General features: G+C 33.4%; 1 protein-coding gene across 2 annotated transcripts in view; it reads right to left on the bottom strand.

Moving 5' to 3' along the window:
* The window catches only part of LOC114332614 (zinc finger protein 271-like), a 100,698-nt gene that overhangs the window by 37,824 nt on the left and 38,397 nt on the right, over positions 1-24,477 (bottom strand). For both annotated transcript variants that reach the window (XM_050646823.1, XM_050646824.1), the window contains exons 6-8: positions 16,519-17,011; positions 7,147-7,398; positions 2,608-2,843 (exon numbers count right to left, since the gene is read on the bottom strand). In XM_050646823.1, the coding sequence (XP_050502780.1) occupies positions 2,608-2,843; positions 7,147-7,398; positions 16,519-17,011 (981 nt within the window). The remainder of the gene's footprint in view (positions 1-2,607; positions 2,844-7,146; positions 7,399-16,518; positions 17,012-24,477) is intronic.

Here is a 24,477-nt window from a genome sequence, read left to right as displayed (position 1 = left end):
AGTCCTGATTTATTGCATTGCGATTTTTACACCTTCGGGCCACTGAAAAAGGCGATAAAAAATAATCGTTTTCAGTCGGACGAAGGCGTGCAAAATGACATAAAAGAATTCTTCAAGTAACCGCCACAAGAATTCTTTAAAGCAAGGATGGGATCAGTGCCTTTAATGAAGTGGTAATTATTTGTAGATATATCTACCAATTATTTTTTTCTGGGCCAAAGATGAGTTGAACCAACTGAACAAGCCTTGTACTAATAAAGATACAAGGTGTCCCAAAAGTAGCGAAACGGTCGAATATTTCGCGAAATGAACATCGGATCGAAAAACTGAAAAATACCGATTCAATATTTTTGAAAAATCTATCGAATGACACTAAACACGACCCCCCACTCTACCCCCTGGAGGTGGGGTGGGGGGTAACTTTAAAATCTTAAATAGAAACCTCCATTTTTTATTACAGATTTAGATTCCTTATGTAAAACTAAGCAACTTTGATTCGAGACATTTTTTCGAATTATGGATAGATGGCGCTATAATCGGTAAAAATAATTTATCTTCATACCATATGTAAATTACAGAAATGGTCTAATATCTCGAGAAATACACTTTCAAATGCAAAACCAAAAAACACGTTTTTGATATTTTTTAAAAACCTATCGAACGACCTTAAACACGACCTCCACTCCACACCCTGGAGGTGGAGGTAACTTTAAAATCTTAAATAGGAACCCCAATTTTTTATTGCAGATTTAGATTTGTCATAAAAAAATAAGTAACATTTATTCGAAACATTTTTTAGAATTGTTGATAGATGGCGCTATAATCGGAAAAATGCGATTTATTAGCCCCATCTATCAACAAATCTAAAAAATGTTTTGAATAAATGTTACTTATTCTTTATGAGGAATCCAAAATTGCAATAAAAAATGGGGGTTTCTATTTAAGATTTTAAAGTTACCCCCCCCTCCACCTTCAGTGTGTGGACGGGGGGGGGGGGGAGGTCGTGTTTAGTGTCTTTCGATAGGTTTTTGAAAAATATTAAACACGTGTTCTTTGATTTTTCATTTTAAAGTGTATTTCTCGAGATATTAGATCGTTTCTATAATTTACCTATGGTATCACGATAAATAGTTTTTACCGATTATAGCGCCATCTATCCACAATTCGAAAAAATGTCCCGAATAAAAGTTGCTAAAAATGGGCGTTTCTTTTTAAAATTTAAAAGTTACCCCCACCCTACCTCCAAGAGGTGGAGTGGGGGTCGTGTTTAGTGCCATTATTAGATAGATTTTAAAAAAATATTGAATACGTATTTTTCAGTTTTCCCATCCGATGTTCATTTCGCGAAATATTCAACCGTTCCGCTACTTTTGGGACACCATATATATAAAACAAGCTGAAAATGCGAGCATTATCATAACGAAAACTTTGTTTATTTACGTATTTAAATTCATAATATGGAAAATTGCTATTATGAAAAGTTGTTTAGAAATAATAATTATGTTTTAATGTGCAATTATATCATTCTAATTTAAATGTTATGAACTATAAAGGCACTTTACTCTTGATCGAAATTCATATTTTTTATATACCTCGTATAAAATTAATAAAATTTTAATATGATGGTTGCATCATAAATATTCGACCACGAAGAGCTTTTTATGAAGAATAACTTTTCTTCGTCAAATTTAAAATAAAAGAGTTATAAATGAAAATGTTGTTGATATCCATAATTTAAGAAAAATCTTCAAATTTTTTTTCCATTAGAAGGATGTAATTGCACATGTCAGACCATAATTTTTTATTCCAAACAATATTATTTCATGTAGTCGGTTCGCTAAACTCAGACACAACTGGCTAGTGATTTTAGTCAAAAATTTTGCCAATTTGGCAAAAAAAATAATTACTAAATAGTTAATAAGTACTAAATAATTAGTAATTTTGCCAATTTTGGCAAAATTCGCAAAAGACAAAAAAATTACCTACTAAAATCACTAGCTAGTTGTGTCGAGTTTAGCGAACCGACTATAATAACAATTTTCATTTCATAACGAATGGAACAGTCCATTTATCATTAAAGGAGAGGGCGTATACTCGTATAAACCTTTTTAAAGCGGTTAATAAATTATTGCTTTTAAAATATACTCAAATTGTATTTTTGTACATCTTATTTATTTTATATATGTAATACCTAATTAAATTCACTATCAAATGTCATTGATATTTTATTAATACTTAATTTAAAATTTAGTTTGACATTCACGAAGTGTCAAACTCAAATAATGTAAATAACCTATGCTTTGCTTAACAAATCGAGATTCAAAAACTAGCCTACTTACTATCAACGATTTCAGCTGAGGTGTAGTGTGTCGGAAGAAAATAAATGGATGGTAACGTCACATTTTAGACTTTGAGGGCGATTATCTCGAAGACGGTTAGAGATATCGAAATGTCGTTTTCAGATTTGGATTCAGAAGAAAAAACTACATGAGAATCCATCGATAAATCTGATCTGAGTATTGCAGGAGCGGCAACGCAATAACACACACACTTTTGCGAATTTATAAACGAAATGTTTTCGTTGAAAATTAAAAACATTATCATTACCTGTATGCTGTCTAACATGATTGATTAAATGCTCTTTCCTAGTAAACGATTTAGCGCAGAATCCACATCGATGTGGTGATTCTCCTGTATGCTGCCTGACGTGGTTCAATAGATGCTCTTTCCTAGTAAATGTTTTGGAACAGAAGTCGCAACGATGTGGGGTTTCGCCGGTATGCCACATTATGTGATTTGTAAAATGTTCTTTTCTTGTAAAAGATTTGCCGCAAATTTCACACCTGGAAAAAAATCAGTATCAGTATAAAGGCTGATTTATGTTAGGACGGGACGTGTACGACACGGGCCCTGGAACAACCGGGCTTCAAACGGGGTTTTGATTTATGCTACGACGCACAGTGGGGCAAGAGACAACATAAGTTGGCATTAAATCGTTGTCGATATATTATGGCCAATTTTTTTCTTCAAATATTATAAGTTGTGTGAACATAAAAAAAACGATGTTTTTTCAAAGATTCTTCTTCTCAATGTGCCTATCCATGACGAATGTTGGCGATCATCATGGCAATCTTTATTTTATCTGCAGCAGCGCGGAAAAGCTGCACAGATGTTGTGTTAAAGCAGGTTCTGAAGTTCTTTAACCAGGATGTTCTTCTTCTTCCTGAGCCTCGCTTTACAAATATTTTCTCTTGAAGGATGGCTTGTTCAAAAAATGTTTTGCTCAAAATTTTCAAAGCTGAATGTCTATAGTTACTACCGATATTGATTTAAATGATATTTGAAGTTTAGTCATTTTTATTTTATATCTTATTTATTTATTATTATCTAATATTATTTATATCTCAAAACAATTGTGTTAACATTATTTTTTGAAAATTGCTTAACCAAATTGTTCTTTAAAACCATTTACCGCATATTTATAAGAATAACATAAAATTTTGTAGGTAAAATATTGAAAAACTTACAACTACAGATCATCATCAGAATCATCAGATGTGACGTCAACATCTTGCACATTCGGAAATTTGAACATAATATATTATGCACTAATATGCAGTGCTTCCACTGGCAGGTGTTCTAATTTCTTTCTTTTTATGTTTCTTTTGCTTGTGATCAGTGGATCACTACTAATCAACAAAAAGTGGAATACATCTTAATTTGTTTTGGATCTACTACACTTTCTTGGATTATTATGCTTGAATTATGCAAATAACGAAAAATTAGAATAGAGTGTTACTCAATTTAATTAGGTCAACATAACCTCACAAAAAATAAAATTATGAAAAAAGGAGCAAATATGAGCAAAAAGTTAAAATGACTTTTTAAAGAATAATACTCAAGCTTTCAAAATAAAACAAAATTAAAGTTGGATCAGTCTGGGAACACTAACAAATCACTTGTTCTTTTTGAAAAATGCATATTTTGATATTTTGTACAGGTAATTTTAAACAATATATTATAAGAGACTATATTTACTTAATTATTATATCACATCTGTAATACTATTGTCACTTTCGTGAAGATCAAATATCCGTAGCCAATTTTACTAGTAAATTAACTTTTCACTTGAAATAAGTGGATCAAACGTAAGTCGAATCACGTTATCGCGGCCTATGCATTGTTAACACGGGACCATGTGCCCTTTGCGACGCGTCGCAACTGGTGGAGGGGGATTTAATGGGAAAAAAATGATGCCAAATCATACGCAGGATTGTGTACTATTCAATTAAAATGAATGTGACAGAAAATACTGCATTTAGTATTTTCATTTTATGCCAACTTTTTAGCTCTCCTGCCCCACTGTGCGACGGGTGGCTTCCGGCTTCTGCAGTTTTTTTTTAATTAGTTTTATTGGCGAGTGTTTTGAGTGAGTTTAAAAAAGTAATTTTACAAGCATGGAATTGCTAGCGATAGCTGTAGCTTTGGTTGAAGATGAAAGAAGAAAAGGCGATGGGGAGTCCACTCAATGTGGATGGCATAGCTTCTTCACTCACTTAATTAAATGTTCGTCAATCATTTAATTGACGTTTTATTGATTACAATAAGCCGTTCGATATGGTCCGACACAACCATCTTATGCAGTTGCTTAAAGATAAACACATTGATATTAAAGACTTAAGAATAATAACGCATCTCTACTTTAACTAAACAGCAAAAGTCAGAGTAGGTAAAGAACTTTCGGAGGAAGTAGATTTGTATCTACCACATTTATTATATTGTTACACTTCTTGTAAATAACTTTAATGAACTCAAACAATATTACAATTATTAAACTCAATGACAACTACAATATAAACTTTAAATACTCAATTACAACTGAACTGTAAAATGTCAAACATATATGTTTATATAGATTTCTGGCGTTCTGGACGTCACCAGACATTTCTGGGTTATTCCATGACATCCAGAACATTCTCGTACGTGACTTCTTCTTTCACGTCAAGGGACTTTTTCTATGTATGATCAATCTACGGAACTGTCATAACACTGCTCCCTCCTTTATAGTTATTCGCCTCCAATAACTGGTCTATCAGGGTCTGGTTGAAGCCAACAGGGTGGATCAGTTCCACGATATGGGGCTAATCTCTCGATATGAACTACCTTGGGTTTACTTCTAGCTGAAAAGTGGATGCGGTAGACTAGATTATTTATTTTCTTCAAGACATTGTACGGGCCTTCCCAGTTTCGGACAAAGTCCTTTCTTGCGTGTGGGATTGTATAACCATACTGGGTCACCTTTTTCGAAAATTGTCCCAGTAGCATGCATATCGAGCCTGGACTTAGCTCTATCACTTTGGAGCTTCAAACTTTTACGAGCAAATTCGTAGACTGTTTCCAATCTTTCTTTTAAGTTTTCAACGTAGGTCAAGGATGAAGGTTCTTCTTCACAAGGAGGCAATCTTCCGAAAATAAGATCTTGAGGAAGCTTCATTTCTCTTCCGGTGATCGTCATCGATGGAGAATAACCAGTTGCTTCATGTTCGGAAATTCTGTAGGCTAACAATAACAGAGGAATTAGGGTATCCCAATCTTTTTGATTATCAGCAACAAACATTGAAAGATATTGACAAATAGTTCTATTATGTCTTTCGATCATTCCGTCTGATTGTGGATAGAGAGGCGTAGTTCGAGTTTTCCTAATATCCAAGATTTTCATTAATTCTTGCCATAATTCTGATTCAAACTTTCGACCTTGATCAGAATGCAACTCTAAAGGGACTCCATGTCTTGATACGACGTGTGTTATAAATGCTTCTGCTACTGTAGTCGCTTCTTGATTAGGAAAGGGTGCAATTTCAGGCCATTTCGAAAAATAATTCATTGCAACCATTAAGTACTTGTTTCCTCTCTCTGTCAGCGGGAGTGGACCGAGAATATCTACTGCAAATCGTTCAAAAGGCTCTCCGGAAAAATATTGTGCCATTTTACCATGACTTCTTGTTCTAGGGCCTTTTCTACCGTTACATAAATCGCATTTCTTACACCAAGCTTCTACATCTCGGCGACAATTTATCCAATAAAATCTGTCTCGAATTCTGGCCAGTGTTCTTTTTACTCCAAAATGTTCTCCAGACAGGCTGCTATGAAGTTCTTGCAACAAGTTGCGGTGTGGGGGATAAACTCTCGGTGTTGGTCAATTGGAGTATGGAGTAGCAGGCCTACGTTCTCTCAGATGAGACTCCAACAAGAGTCGAAAATCGTCGATTCAGAGGGCTGGACTGCGCTCCGTATTCTAATTGAAAAATAAGATTGTTTTGCCTTCGCATTGCAACTGAATAAAAATGGAATTTTTATTTTATTTTTATTGGTCGTTACTTCTTTGAGTAACTAGGTCCATTTTCTGTTGGAATTTACCAGCTGAACAGACGGGATCGTGAATTGTAAGTTTTTGAATTCCCTCTTGTCTTCTTCGCTTCAGCATCCATCTGGCTTGCAAATTTTAGAAGCCTTGGAGGTGTCACCAAGAAAATGGACCAATAAGTTTTCAATTTAAAAATCTTTTAGTAATATTTTAATACTTTTAAATATTATTAATATTGCTATTAGGATTGAAAACTACTTCATCTTTCAATTGCCAGATGACGCTAGTCACCTAATACCTTCACTTCGGTTGCGGTGTGGGGGATAAACTCTCGGTGTTGGTCAATTGGAGTATGGAGTAACAGGCCTACGTTCTCTCCTATGAGACTCCAACAAGAGTCGAAAATCGTTGATTCAGAGGGCTGGACTGCGCTCCGTATTCTAATTGAAAAATAAGATTGTTTTGCCTTCGCATTGCAACTGAATAAAAATGGAATTTTTATTTTATCAAACATATAATATGTTTATATAGATTTCTGACGTTCTGGACGTCACCAGACATTTCTGGGTTATCCCATGACATCCAGAACATTCTCGTACGTGACTACTTCTTCTTTCACGTCAAGGGACTTTTTCTATGTAGGATCAATCTACGGAACTGTCATAACAATATTTTGTACTTCTTATGCGTAGTTCTTATTAGTGTCTAATTATTGGATTATAGGAAGACTGTATTATTGTAGTTACAAATATGAATAGCTTTACAATATAAAATGTACTTACCTGAAAGGTGTATCATTCGTGTGACTTCTCATATGATTCGCTAAATGTTCTTTCCTAGTATATTTCTTTCCGCAAACCGTACAATGATGAGGAGTTTCGCCGGTGTGCCACATTACGTGATTCATAAAGTGTTCTTTTCTCGTAAACGACTTTTTACATAATTCGCACCTATGAGGCGTTTCACCTGTATGTTTCCGAACGTGATTTACCATGTGCTCCTTCCTTGTAAATGTTTTCGTACAATATTGGCATCTGAAATTGAGTAATTTAAATTTTAGATACATTTACTACTACACTTACACTTGCAAGTAAAAAAATCGACTCGCTCGATGAATAATTGTAGTTTATGCTTAGTAATTTCATGTTGTCTTCTTTGAATTAAAAAAATTAATGCAAAAAATATTTTCAAAAACATATTTTCTCTCGCACAGTATAAGTTATCTTAATTATGTTCTTTAGTTACCAACTTTATAAATATTGGTGTCATTACAATAAAAATTATTCTGTTCACAATATTTTACTTCTAATTTTACATTTTTTTATGAAAGCGGAATATTCGCGATTGGATACGAATACACAGTGCCTAACATCTATTCCGATTAGCTGAAGATAGTGAACAACTCACCAATGTAATTGCCAACGTTGAGGGGACCTAATATGGCACCGAAAGAAGAAGAATCGAATATAAACATTTGTATTTAAGTGGTCATCTTAGATTAACTCTGAAAATACAATGGGTGCGTTCACCAGACCAGTGCGCTACGTCAGCGCTCTGAAACTGTTTAAGATTTTTCGGGTGAACGTCATGTCAATTTAGGCTAAACTTCAACGTGTTGACGAAGCGGCCGCCATTTTATTGAACGTAGTATTTGTATCGCTTCAATATTGAACGTGTTTAAGAAATATATTGTAATGGCGCGATTATATGAAAATATTTATTTTACAATAGTTTTAATTATAAAGTAATTGAAACTTAGGAGATACATAATTGTATATGCTCACGAAATTGTAAATCTGTGTATTAAGGAACAATCGAGAGTTATCAAGTAACTCTATGAGAATACGGTAACGTTATAAATAACATGTAAAGTATACAGTAAAATAGCGTTACCGTATTCTCCTAGGGTTACTTGATAACTCTCTAATATTTTCAACATAATTCATATTTACGTGATAACTATTATTTATTTATAGTGGGTCATCCATGGGGTCATAAAATGGTTCTGCTCTGCCAAGTCCAGCACAGCCAGAAGCACCAAAAATTATTTCTTGTTCATTTCATTATCAAACATCAATAAAGGTAGTATATTATCCATTTTTGAAATAAATTTGTTTAAGATAGGTCCAATTTATCGTTGAACGATAAGTATAATAAATCAACAAAAACAAGGAATCTCGTTTTAGGTTAGGTTCATACATAGAACCTTAGAAAAGGAAAGAAAGACTCTTTTTTCCTTGTCTAAGCATAGAACAGGTGGGAATTGGGAACACAAACAAAACCAACTATGAAAAGTGTCAAACGGAAAAATACCATTCACCAGACTAAACGTAGTTTTAAAGCGCTGCAACATAGCTGTTTAGTTGAAACTTAAACCGATTATTTCTGGTGAACGCAGCCAATGACAATTGAAGGTCCAGCTAGCTTTAAATTATGGTTTTTGCTAATTGGATAGAGCAAACAGAGATCAACTAGAGATACGATCTACGAATTTCACGAATCTAATTATCCTACTAAATGCTTTCATAATATAATATACAATTTTTTTTCTATTTAGCTAATGCCTCGACAACTAATGGCCAATGGCTGCGTTCACCAGAAATAAGCAGTTTCAAGTTTCAACTGAACAACTGTGTTTTAGCGCTTTAAAACTACGTTCAGTCTGGTGAATGGTATTTTTTCCGTTTGACACTTTCATAGTTGGTTTTGTTTTGTGTTCTCGGATGTTTTATGAATTATGAACTTAACCTAAAACGAGATTCGTTGTTTTTGTTTATTTTTATATCGTGCTATCGTTCAACGATAACTTGGACGTGTCTTACACAAATATGAACAATATAATACAACCTTTATTGTTGTTTGATAATGACATGAACAAGAAGTAATTTTTAGTGCTGCTGGCTGTGGACTTGGCAGAACCATTGGATGATGATGAATAATAACCCACCATAAATAAATAATAATTCGAGAGTTATCAAGTAACTCTATGAGAATACGGTAACGTTATAAATAACATGTAAAGTATACAGTAAAATAGCGTTACCGTATTCTCCTAGGGTTACTTGATAACTCTCTATTGTCACGAGAAATATGAATTATGTTGAAAATATTGTTCCTCAATACACAGATTTACAATTTCGTCAGCGTATACAATTATGTATCTCCTAAGTTTCAATTACTTTATAATTAAAACCATTGTAAAAGTAAATATTTTCAAATCAGCGCGCCATTACAATATATTTCTTAAACATGTTCAATATTGAAGCGATGCAACTACTACGTTGACTAAAATGGCGACCGCTTCGTCAACACGTTGAAGTTTAGCCTAAATTGACATGACGTTCACCGGAAAAATCTTAAACAGTTTCAAAGCGCTGGCATAGCGCACTGGTCTGGTGATCGCACCCATTGGCATGGTAGGGACGGTGAATTTTTGCAGTTAGTGTCATGTGTAGTGTGTGTGTTGAGTAAGTGTTGTTACTTTGCAGAGTCGACGTCATTGTCTTTGCAAAGAGATGCTAATTGTATCTGAACGTCTGCGGAATATATAATATTATTTACTATAAAATACAACTGATTCCTATCCCTTCATATGTCTGTACTATCTATTTATTTATTTATTTTACGGATATACCATTTTTACAAAAATACGACGTCAACCTTTACAAAGCATAGGTTCAATAGGTTGCGTTAAAAAAAAACAAACCAAAAATTAAAATTAAACAACATTCAATAAAAGTAGTAGCTTAAGTTATTAAATAATGCTCAAAATCTCTCAACTGATTTCTTAAATGTTGCTATAGATATTCCAAATAACTCGTAAACTATTGCTGTGCTCATTGGCAGTTCGTAAAATTCTTGTAATGGGTTCATTTTGACCATAATTTGTAGTGTGGAATGGAATGTTGAAAATCTCAGTGTTACGAGTTCTTCTAATATTAACGTTAAAACTTATTAAACTTAGTAACTCTGGATCTTGAACATATCCATTTATAATCTTAAAAAGGAACCATAAATCCGCTTGACACCTTCTATGAAGCAGTGGTGAGATATTTAGTATTGACAGTATATCATCATATGTGTATTGCTGTCTAATAAAACCAATCTTGTAAGCACATACCCTCAAGATTTATTCTGAACTCTCTCGATACTGTAGATGTCACTGTTATATGAACGAGACCAAATGAGAGAACCATACTCCAAAACTGATCGGACTAAACTAAAGTATTACATTTTTAAAGTTTGTACTGAAAACTGATTACAGTTTCTTAGAATAAATCCCAACATTTTTAAAGCTTTAGCTGAAGTTTCGTTAATGTGATATTTAAAAGTTAATTTAGAATCAAAATTTATACCTAAATCCTTAATATTATGACGTGCCTTTAATGGTACATTATTTATACAATAAGTATAATTTACAAACTCTCTTGATCTTCCAAAAGTAATTTTAAAACATTTTTTTATATTTAAGTATAGCATGTTTACCTCACACCAACTAGCTAAGCTTTTAATATCATTCTGTAACAAAGAGGCATCAACTAGGTTATTTACTATTCGAAATATTTTAAGGTCATCAGCAAACATTAGAAATTTACTACTTTTAATCACTGAGGATATGTCATTAACAAATATATTAAATAAGAGAGGCCCAATATGAGACCCTTGAGGAACTCCTGAGGTTACATATACTTGTTGAGATAAACAATTTCCATATTTAACATACTGACTTCTACCAGATATATACCTACCTATCCACTCAATTATTTTACCTCCAAATCCATAGCCTTTTAATTTAGCAATAAGCAGATCATGGTTAACTCTATCGAAGGCTTTAGAGAAGTCTGTGTAGATAGCGTCAACCTGACCCTTCTGTTCAACTGAATTAGCAATGAAATTAGTATACAATATTAAGTTCGTGCATGTAGACTTACCTTTAGAAAAGCCATGTTGTCTAACATCAATTATATCTTTAGAATTCCATGTCAAAAAGTTATTTACAAGGCACTCAAAAAGTTTGGGTAATACAGATTGGTTACAAACCGCTCGATAATTTTCAACATCATTTTTATTACCAGACTTAAAAATTGGTGTTAAATAACTAGTTTTCCAAAAATCAGGAAAGATGCCAGTACTCAATGAGGAATTAAATAAGTAGCAGATAGGTTTTACGAGAGTAAAAATGCAATGCTTGAGAACATAAGCTGGCAAACAATCTGGTCCAAGCGATAATTTCCAAGGCATCTTTAAAACACTATCAATTATGTCTGAGAGCTCAATACTATAATTATTCACATTTACACTCTGCTGATAGTTAAAAATTGGGATCTGATTAAATTTAGAATTAGAATATGTAGTTGAGAAAAACTTACTAAATAAATTAACTACATCTTGAGCATTATCACCTGTACTATCACCGTAGAACATATTAGATGGCAGATTATAACTTTTACGTTTATTATTGATATACTTCCAAAAATGTCGAGGATTAGATAGAATCCCATTCTCAATATTATTCAAATAGTTACTATAACATTGAGAGGAAACTTGTTTACATTAATTTCTTAACTGAGAAAATCTTAAATAATCATCCCTTCTACCAAATAATTTGTACTGCTTATGTATTTTCTTTTTTAAATAGATCAACTTCCTTAACTTACCATTAAACCAAATCGGAAAAGAACTTGTTTTAAATTTTTTGATCGGAACAAATAAGTCAAAACCTGTATACATAAAATCATAAAATACTGCTAAGCTGTAATTCACATCATCTGATAAAAGTAAGTCCCAATTAATACCTGCGAAGTAATCATTTAATCCGACATAATTTGCATTTTTAAAATCATAATAAAATTCCTCGTAGTTCAGTTGATAATGCTTTTCGAAACCAGTTAATTCTACAACTATAGGCGAATGATGGATACTATTATCAAATAGCGAATCAAGTTTAATAACTACATCAACATTGTTTAAATTTGTAAATACTAAATCTAGAAAGACATTACGACTGTTAGGTAAAGTGTTTATTTGAAACATGTTCAAATAACCAAAAGAATTTGCCAAATACACAGCAGGAGAGTCATCAGGACATTCAACATTTAATCCAAAGTTGTCATTACTCCAGGAAGCATTTGGTAAATTATAATCACCACACAGTACCAAGTTTCCACACTTCTCCATAACATATTCAACTGAACTGCAATGTAACATGTATACATTTAGGTCGGATGCAGGAGGGATATAAACTCCACCCATAACTATGCACTTATTATTAATTTTCAGTGATACAAAAATTTGTTCTACTTCACAATCAGGGGTTATCACTTTCTGCGCACTTATGCCATTTTTAACAGCAATCAACAAACCTCCACCCCTAGTTTTTCCTGTAGAAGCAGGATTGCGATCATTTCTAAACACATTATAACCAATAAGTCCTAATTCTGCATCGCTATAATCTAATTTTTTAATTTTTAGAATTTCTAATTCTAAAGTTAACCAAGTTTCCACCAAAATGATTATATGATAATTACATTGAGCTATCGCAATTTCCAGAGACTTTAGTTTAGTTCTTAATCCACCAACATTTTGATAATAAATTAATAAAGGAGGTGAGCTTATATGTTTCGTTGTGTCTAGTTTTTTTGTGTGGAATTATCATTTTTGCAAATTTCAGGTATACCTTTAACATTTCGTATAAATAAATCTTTCTCACCTTGTTCTTGGCGTTTTTTGAGGTCCTCTTTAACTTTATTGAGTTTGTTGAGTTGCTGGGGAGTTAGATCAGAATTTATAAATATCTTTTTTTGCTTTGGCAACGTGAATCTTATTTTTTAAAATATTCATTACATCAAAAGAATTTGTTAGTACAATTTTTAGGGAACGAGCACCATTTTTGTTTTTCTTACCAAATCTAACAGCTTTGACAACTTTAATATTCTCTTGAGTAATATCCTTGAAAATTGAAGTCACAGTAGCCAAATCATCAGAAGCAGCATTTCTTCTATCCACAGATTCACCTAGATTATGAATGATTAAGTTGTTCATTCTCTTTTGTCTTTCAAATACCTCACTTACAATATCCTCTTCATGGTTTTTAGAATTCTGCAATTTCATATCATTAACCTCATTCTGCAGTTTTTCAATTAATTTGAATAGTTTTGGAACAAGTTTCATTCCAGATTTACATTCTTGGCACAAAAACTGCAGAACACGATTCTTCTTTAACTCCATAACCCGAATTTCTGATGAACACAGACCAGAACAATAAGTATCTTTGTGAACTGGGCGGTCACAGCTATCACAATAAAGCATTTCTTCTTCAGTACCATCTTTCTTGCATTCCATACACTTCAATTATCTAAATAAAAATTTAAAAACCGGTCCTGCACACTAACTAATGAGCTTTATCAATTGCCTACTGATAATGGACAAGTTCAGTTTTTTCGTGATCTGTAAATTACCACAAAAAAGGGTAAAAACACTGAATTATTTTCTGTTAATTGCAGATTAACCAACTATTACACAATTGTATTAAAAACACTGTGAATTCAGGAGATACCACAAAAATTTGCTATAAATTGATCCTCATCGTAATCTTTTCGCCCATATTGCAATGTATTACGACAAACAGTGCAAAAAATTGATTAAAAGCTGAAAGGCATAGCAATAAGAACCAGACGTCCTATAAGAAGGATAAAAAGAATTACAGATGGACCTCACAGGTTGAAGTAAAGGAGACCTGAAGATTCTTAAACAATATAATATGTCAATAGATTGACAATCAGCCCTGTGATGTATCAAACACGTTATAAATAACGTATACGTTATCCTGCATGTATGTTAAATTCTACAAATTGATGTGATGTATGACAAATAACTTTTCTGAAAAACGTTATCTGGTAACATAGCAGGTTCAATTTAACGGGACCTATTTAACCTCTTGGTATAAAATAACGTGTGGTATAAAGAATAATAAATATAAAAAATGGACAATTTAGTCCAGAATTTTGGTCAGATTGTAAACGTCGGGTTATTAAAATAATTAGATGATGCTATTAGACGGTTTGCTAAAGTTATTTATAAATAGTGTATTATTTTTTGAGGTTGTGTTATTTGTAAACAAAAACATTTTATTCATATACCTAAATGAAGAAAACATAAACATACAGAATTGTGAGATTGGGTAAATCCATTTGGATGTTCGTTTTGTAGTTTATTTCAATCCTTGTTGAGCCATTTTATAATACCGGGTGTCCACTTATATTTTCCCCCATTTTAACTGCCTAAAGTTCTAAACGGCTCAAGGTAGAAATATGCGGTTAAATGTTTTATTTTAGTAAAAGTTTTGTTTGAATGGATTGAATTTTTATATCGCTTTTAAATAAAAAATAGCGGATTTTTGAAAAAAAATCGTTGTTCACTTTTTTAATGAAACACCCAGTATATTTTCTTGTAGATCGAAAGAACGGTCATTCACCTATCCAGCGATATACAGTTTTTTAAAATCGGTTGTCAAATGACAGCAATTAATTTTTAAAATGAGAGATGCAATGTGGAAATCACATAACATAATATCAATTTGCTTAGTTATTTTTCATTATGTTATTTAGTTATGTGATATCCACGTTGCATCTCTCATTTTAAAATATAATTACTCAGTCATTTGACAACCGATTTTAAAAAACTATATATCGCTGGATAGGTGAATGACCGTTCTTTCAATTTACAAAAGAATATACTTGGTGTTCCATTAAAAAAGGCAATAAAGTTTTTTTTTTTAATCCGCCATTTTTTTTCGTAATTGTATGTATGTATAAGAAATTCAATCCATTCAGACAAAACTTTTACTAAAATAAAACATTTCAGTGAAAACCGCATATTTCTATCTTGAGCCGTTTAGAAGTTATAGGCAATTAAAATGGGGGAAAATATGAGTGGACACCCGGTATAACAACCCGACAAGCAAAAATTAAATAAAATGCACAATAGAAAGAACACCTCACGAACCGCCCCGGGAAATTTCAAATAACATTTTGGTTTTGGTGCCAGATGTGCGATGAACAAGATGCGTATTTCGCTGCATGTTTATGTCTGTCTTCCTCTAACGACTCTAACTTATTCAATTTCTGTATACTGTTATTCTAACATGCTCTATAACGTGCACGTTAAAAACATGATACATCACATCTATTATACGGCAACACGTTATACAGGCTGTTATGATCAAACGTTATTTTAACATAACGTGTAATAGATTAGATTTAGAGAGGTGGCTTTCTGGCCTATTCCACTGCGACCTTTTCAGATCTATTGTGGCCCTCTAGTCCTAGATAACGTTCTCTAGCCTGACCCTTTTTAAAAAGTCTAATAGCTTCGAGACTGAACCTTCCATGTAGCTATTTGCCGTTGGATTTTGTTCTCCTAATGCAAATAACCGCACATTTGCCAGATTGTCACAATGACATAAAATGTGCTCTGCTGTTTCTTCTTCGAGGTGACAGAATCTGCACAAGTCATCATCTGCCAATCCCATCAGCTTTAAGTGCCTATTCAGCTTACAGTGCCCTGTTAGCAGACCTACTATGGCTTTGACTGTTTTCCTGTCTTTGCTTATTAGGTCTGCCGTAAATTTTGGCGAATGTTCTGTAATGAACTGTTTCGCCTGTCTTTGACCTGGTGAATTCCTCCACCATTCCAAAGATTTGTGAGCTACCCACTTTCTTGTAGCCGTTCTTGTAACTGTCTTTGCAACGCCGCAGAAGGGTTCCGGTCCAACGAATGGCATTGATGAGCCTTGTTTGGCCATTTCATCTGCTTTTTCATTGCCCTTATGACCCTCGTGCCCCGGTACCCAGGCCACCGTAACCTTGCTACGATATCCTAGTTTATTTAGGGCACTCACACAATCCCATACTAGCTTAGATTTGACTACAGAATTGAGTGCCTTAAGCGCTGCCTGACTATCTGTGAAGATGGCAACTGAACGGAACGTTCTTTGCTGCCTTTCTATTATGTGTAATTGCCTTTCTATTCTATAACGTGTAATATGTCATATAACCTTTTTTGATACATCACAGGGTTGAATACCATTATTACATTTTTTAATATCTATTCTTTTTCTTATTTCCAGCGTACGAAAATCATTTTTTTCCACTTACCTATAAGGAGTCTCCCCTGTATGGCACCTTGTATGGTTATCCAGATGTTCCTTTCTTGCGAAAGTCTTAGAACAGATCCCACAAGCATAAGGCTTATCAGTCGAGTGTCTCTTCATATGCCTTTCCAAGGAAGCGTCATTGGCAAAAACGTGAAAACAAACGGCACAAGTAAACATGCTTCCCCCTAAATGGCACTTGCCGTGACGTGTTAGCTCTTGTGCATTCGTAAAGGCCTTACCGCAAACTTGACATGTAAACGGCTTACGTTCTGTGTGGTAACGCCTGTGCACGATTAACTGATATCGAAACTGAAACATTTTGCCACATAAGTCGCAGGAATGGTTAGCTACTACCGTTGAGAGATTTTCGTTGGTGATGTTGCTCGTGGACGGCTCTTGTTCATCTTTAGCAGCGATTATGATATTCGAATTAGAGATGTTCAAATGGTTCGAGTTTTGAGTGAGATTTTGCGTGTTGTTTGACAAATCGGTACCTGAAAAAATACACGAAAATATTTTATTAGGCAGACAATATTACCAGAGAACGGCAGTTCTCGCCAGTGGCGTACAATACCCCTACATGCGACACTAGACAGGGTGTTAGTAAATAAGTATGAAAAATTTTAAGGGCTAATTCTACATGAAAAATTAATGCCAGTTTGCTCTATAAACATATGTGAGCAAATGCTTAGATTCGGAGATACGGGGTGTTGAAATTTTTATTTCAAACTGCCAATTTATTTATTGCTCTAAGACCAGTTTAACTATGAAAATGAAATTTGGTGAGTTTTAGGAGGTAGTTATTACGAATTTTATGACATACAATTAAGAATTTTGTATTCATCATTGGCGCGCCTACGGGCAATGGTCTGAATTATTTTAAAGAAAAAAATAGTACGCCACTGAGATATTTCGAATTAGAAATTATTTTTAAATTCCACGTCTAATTTATGATAAAAAACCTTTCTTGACTTTTTTTCATATGATGCACCGTTTTTATGCAGAAAAATAAAACATCTTGGCGCATATTTTTCATTTCTTAATACATCATCAAGAACTATCCAATATAATAATACTAAACTAGAACAATAACAGAAAATATTACTAATACCATTACAACTAGGTGCAAAGCTGCCAGAAATGTTTAAAATGATCTCCTTTACAGGTAACAGAAGAATTTTATATTCATCATTGGCGTGCGTACGGGTAATGGTCTGAATGTTTTGAAGAAAAAAATAGTACGTCACTGAGATAGGTCAAACTAAAAATCATTTTTGAATTCCTCGTTCAATTGACGACAAAAAATCTTTCCTGCCTTTTTTTCATATGCGGCGTTTACAAAGTATTTGAACTAAGTTTCTATGCATATGGAAACTACCTCAAATACTTGGTAAGCGTTAAGATGTTCTATTTTTTTGTATAAAAACGGCGCCTCGTATAAAAAAAGGAAAGAACGATTTTTTGTCGTAAATTGAACGAGGAATTCAAAAATGATTTTTAGTTTGACATATCTCAGTGGCGTACTATTTTTTTCTTCAAAAAATTCAGACCATTACCCGTACGCGCGCCAATGATGAATATAAAATTCTTCTGTTATCTGTAAAGGAGATCATTTTAAACATTTCTTGCAGCTTTGCACCTAGTTGAAATGGTATTAGTAATATTTTCTGTTATTGTTCTAGTTTAGTATTATTATATTGGATAGTTCTTGATGATGTATTAAGAAATGAAAAATATGCGCCAAGATGTTTTATTTTTCTGCATAAAAACGGTGCATCATATGAAAAAAAGGTAGGAAAGGTTTTTTATCATAAATTAGACGTGGAATTTAAAAATAATTTTTTATTCGAAATATCTCAGTGGCGTACTATTTTTTTCTTTAAAAAAATTCAGACCATTGCCCGTAGGCGCGCCAATGATGAATACAAAATTCTTAATTGTATGTCAAAAAATTCGTAATAACTACCTCCTAAAACTCATTAAATTTCATTTTCATAGCTCAACTGGTCTTAGAGCAATAAATAAATTGGCAGTTTGAAATAAAAATTTCAACACCCCGTATCGCCGAAACTAAGCATTTGCGGACATATGTTTATAGAGCAAACTTTTATTAATTTTTCATGTAGAATTAGCCCTTACAATTTTTCATACTTATTTACTAACACCCTGTATATACACGAAATTTTTGATTTTCTAAATCTGACTGAATTGAAAATTGGGCCAAATCCCATCTTAAGGTTTAGGAAAAGTCTCGCCCATCCATATGCCAACTCTCCATTTTGGTCCAAGGGTGTGGATTTTACGGCCCTTCCCATTTAGGGTCTGTTTTTCGTTCTCGTCTCCAAAACTCCCAAAAATTTCAAAAATGTAAGTCCGACTTTTGCGGCTTCTGATAGCACTGATAGCACCTTTCTAACGCATGTCTAATTTTGAAAATCGGTTATACCATTCAAAAGTTACAGAGCTCAGAAGTATGATTTGATTTTTATTTAAAAATGGGAAAATGTTTGTGGATTTACACCGCACTGTTATTTACATCGATTTGAATTTTTTTTTCTGTGTTTCAAGAGGGGGTCAGGGCCGATTCAGAACCGGTGTAGTTTGTGACTTTTGACTATCCATAAGCCAGCTATAGGGCTAGATAGACACAAAATGGCATATTTTTTGGGTGTATATATCTTAGGTTCAAGGAGAGACAGGAAAACCGCAAATACAACATATCAATAGCGTTGAGCTAAGCTTTCAAATGGTTCCTAAGATGTCAAGATCATATCTACACACGGCTCAGTGTAGCTGAAAAACTGAAAAATTAAACTTTGAAAATTTTGGTTTTTCGACAATTACCCAAAATTTCAACCTACGAAATGCGCCAATAACTGAGCGTTTGTAGGAGGACTCTAGACGCGTCTAACGGTGTATACCTCATTTCTGGGAAAATTCGAATTTTTATGTTATAGGCTTCAGAAGTATGATCAAATATTATTTCTTATGGGAAAACGGTTTTTCAAGCTCAAAAATTCCTGTAATACCTTCAGTTATCATACTTGACCTTGGATGCATCAGATACTACTTGTCAATACGTTTCAAACTCATGTTTAATCATCAAAATAGGTTAAGCCGTTCAGAAGTTATCGAGCTCCAAAAGTATAATCCACTTAACAATTATCGCCGAAATGGTTTATATAGTTGTAGTGGTTACGATGCTAAGTTTGATCGGGCAAGCCCAGTTTGTTTGCCGGCCATAATTATTAGGATAGCTGGAATATGAACTCGGATTGTCTTATCACAAGTCTGGTGTCGTAACTACTATATCATTTGGGAGAGAATGCAACAAGAGCGACCATTTATAACGCTTAACGTGTAATCGAGAAACATTACTTTCAACTTCATACATTTAATATATAAAAAACTTTTAAAAACTCCTGATAGAAGAATAAAAAACCGCTAAACGCCGTAAAAATGAGTGGTGCATACAATATTCCAGCAACAAAAGGGCGTGAATATTACGTGACGCGAAAATTTATTTTCATTTTGATTGAAAATAAAATTCTAGTTTTATTTTGAAAGATTTTTCCATAATATTTGCTAAATTTGAAGTAAAACGCGCCACAAAAGAGTCTCAAAATGCAAACTGTATCAAAGTTACTCAAAGTTTTACTTCAAATTTAGCAAATATTATGGAAAAAATCTTTCAAAATAAAACTAGACTTTTATTTTCCATCAGAATGAAAATACATTTTCGAGACACGTAATATTCATATCAGCTCTTTTGTTGCTGGAATATTGTATGCACCACTCATTTTTACGGCGTTTAGCGGTTTTTCACATCGACTACACCGCTTTTCGGCAAGAATAGTGTCGACCAGTGGTAACGGTCAACGTGGAAACATGCAAGTGAATCGTACGTAGAAATTATTGCTCTGAAACACGTGTATCGAACCGTAAAATAAAATAGTTCTAGTTGTCCAATTTATTTCATTTTTTTTTGTAAGTACTTATAGTATTTGTTTGATAGTTTACTAGCGTATTTGGTGAAAAATATAAAATTAGTGCTGTTTTTTAAGTGTTGAGTGATACCCGCCTTTTGGCCGGCTTGTACGGTAAAATAAGTCCTTCGCGTATTTGAATAAAAGTACATATTTGTATTATTTATACTTTTCTTTCTATTGTAGAACATCGAAAAAATAGATCTCAAAGACGAAGAAAGTATGGTGCGAAAAGGTATAACGAGCTGACAGACGCGGAAAAAAGGACAAAATACGATCTTTCCACAATAACTGATGAACAAATCATGAACTCTAATCTTGATTCAGATGACGAGATAGTTTACGAAGATGATGATGATAGCATTGCCGATCCGGATTATGACTACAAGGCGAATGTGCTCACAGCCGAGAACGATGAGATCATTTTTTCCTGTTTACGTGAAAATATCATTGATTTGGAGCTCTCCACGAACATTCCGTTGGAGCTAATAGTGCAGTCACTGAAGGTTTTCACCTCCGATTTAGTTGAACCTCCATCGATTTTCATGAAAATTAGTGAGTAATTAGAGGATACCTCAAGGAACAAAGGTGACATGATGCCAACTTGCGTTTTTACCCTGGGGGTGGATGCCACCCCTTCTCGAGGGTGAAAATTATTATATTAAAAATAATACCATAAGTCGATAGAGGGACAAATTATAAGCAAAATTTGTTAGATAAAGTCATTAAAATAAATCAACACTTTTTGAGTTAATAAAGACCAAAGATTTTATTTTTTCGTAAAAATGTTTTAAATCGGTTTTTCACGTATAAATCAAAAACTATAAGCTTTTACAAAAAAGTTATTATTACTGAAATTGAAGATAATAAAAAATTGAATACATCCCTCGCATAAAGAACTAAACTAATGTTAGTTCAAAGTAAGTTATTGGCAATTGAATGTGTATTTTTTGCGACGAGTACTCAAATCTAAGTATTCAAGCTTAAATAACGGGAAAACGATGCAATGTATAAAATATTCTTGCTAAACTTTTGCCAAAGTACTTCGGAATACCTATCAAATGAGCTTCAGAACAAGGTAGTCAAAATTAAGCAAGTTATAATGAAAATAAAAGAACCGTTTCGAATTTTTTAGGAAAAAGTGAAAAATAAAACATAGGTCATTTCCACAAAAATTAAAATTTATAGTAATCCTTACAAAATCTTCTTTATATTAGCATAAGTAATGTTTTTGATAATTTTGACCGGTTTAGAATGCATATTTAAAAAAAAAGATATAATTTAAAAAAATCATAATTTTTAAAATTATTGTAATTTATCGGCCTGGTGATTCTAGATTAGCAGATGATGAATCCCTTATCGCATCACTTGATGAACTGTCCAGCCTAGAAAATCTGATTGTTATTGGAGACTTTAATTTTAGAGACATTTCGTGGCCTATAACTGATCCACCTAGTGACTTATCAACTTCCAAAAATGTATTTACAGATTTTGTATTAAATTCTAACTTACATCAATTTATAACGGAGCCGACTCGATTTAGAATTAATAATTTACCATCTATTTTGGACTTGGTATTCTCTAATGATCCCCATTTATTAACACATCCCCTAATAAGCTCTCCAGTAGGTAACTCAGATCATGCAGTCATAACGTTTCATATTCAGTTTAACTTACAGTACTGTACTCCTAATGTTAATAAAACGGTATATGAGATAATTGATTTTGAAAATGCAAATCGCCAACTGGCTGATATTGATTGGAATGATGTTTTCGGTGACATAAGGGATCCAGTTGTATTCTGGGATAAGTTCTTGCACGTTGTTAATTTCTGCAAAAACCAAAATACCGTCAAAAAAACCATATACAAAAATAACATAAAACCTTGGATTAATGGTGAATTAATATATCTGATCAAGTATAAAAGAAAGTTGTGGAACAAATATAGACGTACAAATCGCATAGAGGATTTACTAATTCATCGAAACTTTGCCAGAGATTTAAAGAAATCTCTACATGAAGCTCGTGTTGCCTACGAAGAGAGTATAGCCATTAGTAGTAACTGTAAAAAATTGTACAAGTATATTCGATCTTCGTTGACAACAAAAGTTTCTATACCTTTACTGGAAAAAGATAATGGTGATAATATATCCCAAAGTAACTATGAGAATGCCGAAGTCCTCGCCAGTACTTTCTCTAAGGTTTTTTCTGTCGAACCCACTAATCATCAGTTGCCTAATATTACTTCGTCACGAGTTTCTTCTTCCCTTGAAAATATTATCATTACTCCTGATAAAGTTAAATATCATCTTCAAAATCTAAAAAATAATTCGTCTCCTGGTCTCGACTTAATATCTTCTTTATTTTTAAAGAAATGTTCCGATGCTTTGGCTTACCCACTATATGTGATTATGTCCTTATCATTCACCACACATATTTTGCCTCCCATATGGAAAACCGCATCTGTAACACCGATTTTTAAAAAAGGGAACAAATTGGATTCTAATAACTACCGTCCTATCAGCTTAACACCTATAGTGTCTAAGATAATGGAATCTATTATTGCCGAGACAATTTCTGATTTTCTGCAAAACGAATTGGTTATACCAGAACAGCAGCATGGTTTTGTCAAAGGACGTTCTACAATGACAAATCTTCTTTGGTGTGTCAATGAATGGTCAAGAGCATTAGACAGAAAAACCCCGGTAGACATTATTTACCTCGATTTTGCTAAAGCTTTTGATCGAGTTCCAAAGCGAAGACTATTACATAAATTGGAACACCTTGGTATCCGTGGTCAATTACTGAAATGGATCGACGCGTATTTAACAGATAGAAAATTTTGTGTTAGAGTTGGGGACTCTTTCTCAGTCGAGAGAACGGTTTTGAGTGGGGTACCGCAAGGATCAGTTTTGGGTCCACTTTTATTCATAGCATATTCCAGTGATCTACAATTTCACATTAAATGCAGCAAAGCTTTCTATGCAGATGACACGAAACTATTTTCTGATCCCTCCGTAAATTTCCAGTTACTACAAGATGATCTTGATTGCATATCGGAATGGTGCTCTACTTGGATGCTGCCTCTTAATGTGGACAAATGTGTAGTTCTTCACATGGGTAAAAATAATCCGTATCTTCCTTACTCTATTAATGGGCGCGTGTTAAGATCAGTGAAATCACATAATGATCTAGGTGTTATAATTAATAACAATCTAAGTTGGTCGGAACATATTTTTCATATTTCTAAAAACGCTAACAGTAAATTATACCTACTGAATAAAACGTTTGCAAAAGTGTCATTCATAAACTCAGTTCATCTGTATAAACTGTACATTCGTCCAGTTCTGGAATATTGCGGAACTGTTTGGTGTCCGGTATTAGTGCGCGATCGTAATATTCTCGAAAACGTACAACGGAAGTGCACTAGGATGTCTTTTGGTCGCTCAAGACCTACATATACAGAAAGACTGAATATGGCTAATCTTACTACATTCGAACAACGTCGACTTCGAGGGGATTTAATTATTACATTTCGAATATTAAAATACAACTTCGGAAATATGAGAGATATGTTTATACTAGACAATGACAATCGTCTTCGTGGCCACAAACTTAAGCTTAAAAAGGAAACTTTTTTTACAACAACAAGGCAATTTTTTCTTTGCAATCGAGTGTTCTCGACATGGAACAGCCTTCCGGCTGAGATTATAGATGCTCCATCTGTCAATGTTTTTAAAAAGAAACTGGATGACCACTTGTTCCAAAATTGAACATTTAATTTGTACCAAACACTTGCTCCCTATGTGCTATGTTTTTGTATTTTAGTTATATTTAATTACTTAGTTAGTTTGCATAATATGTATCTATTTTAATGTAACTATTTAATTTAACATTTCATGCATACTATATAATAATATTGTAGTCTAATGGGCATATGGGTTTCGCGACCCCTGCTCAAATTTATTGTATAA

This window comes from Diabrotica virgifera, chromosome 3 (assembly GCF_917563875.1).
Source record: "Diabrotica virgifera virgifera chromosome 3, PGI_DIABVI_V3a".
NCBI classification, from domain to species: Eukaryota; Metazoa; Arthropoda; class Insecta; order Coleoptera; family Chrysomelidae; genus Diabrotica; species Diabrotica virgifera.
Note: the sequence above shows the minus strand (reverse complement) of the source record. Positions and strands in the feature narration are given on the sequence as shown.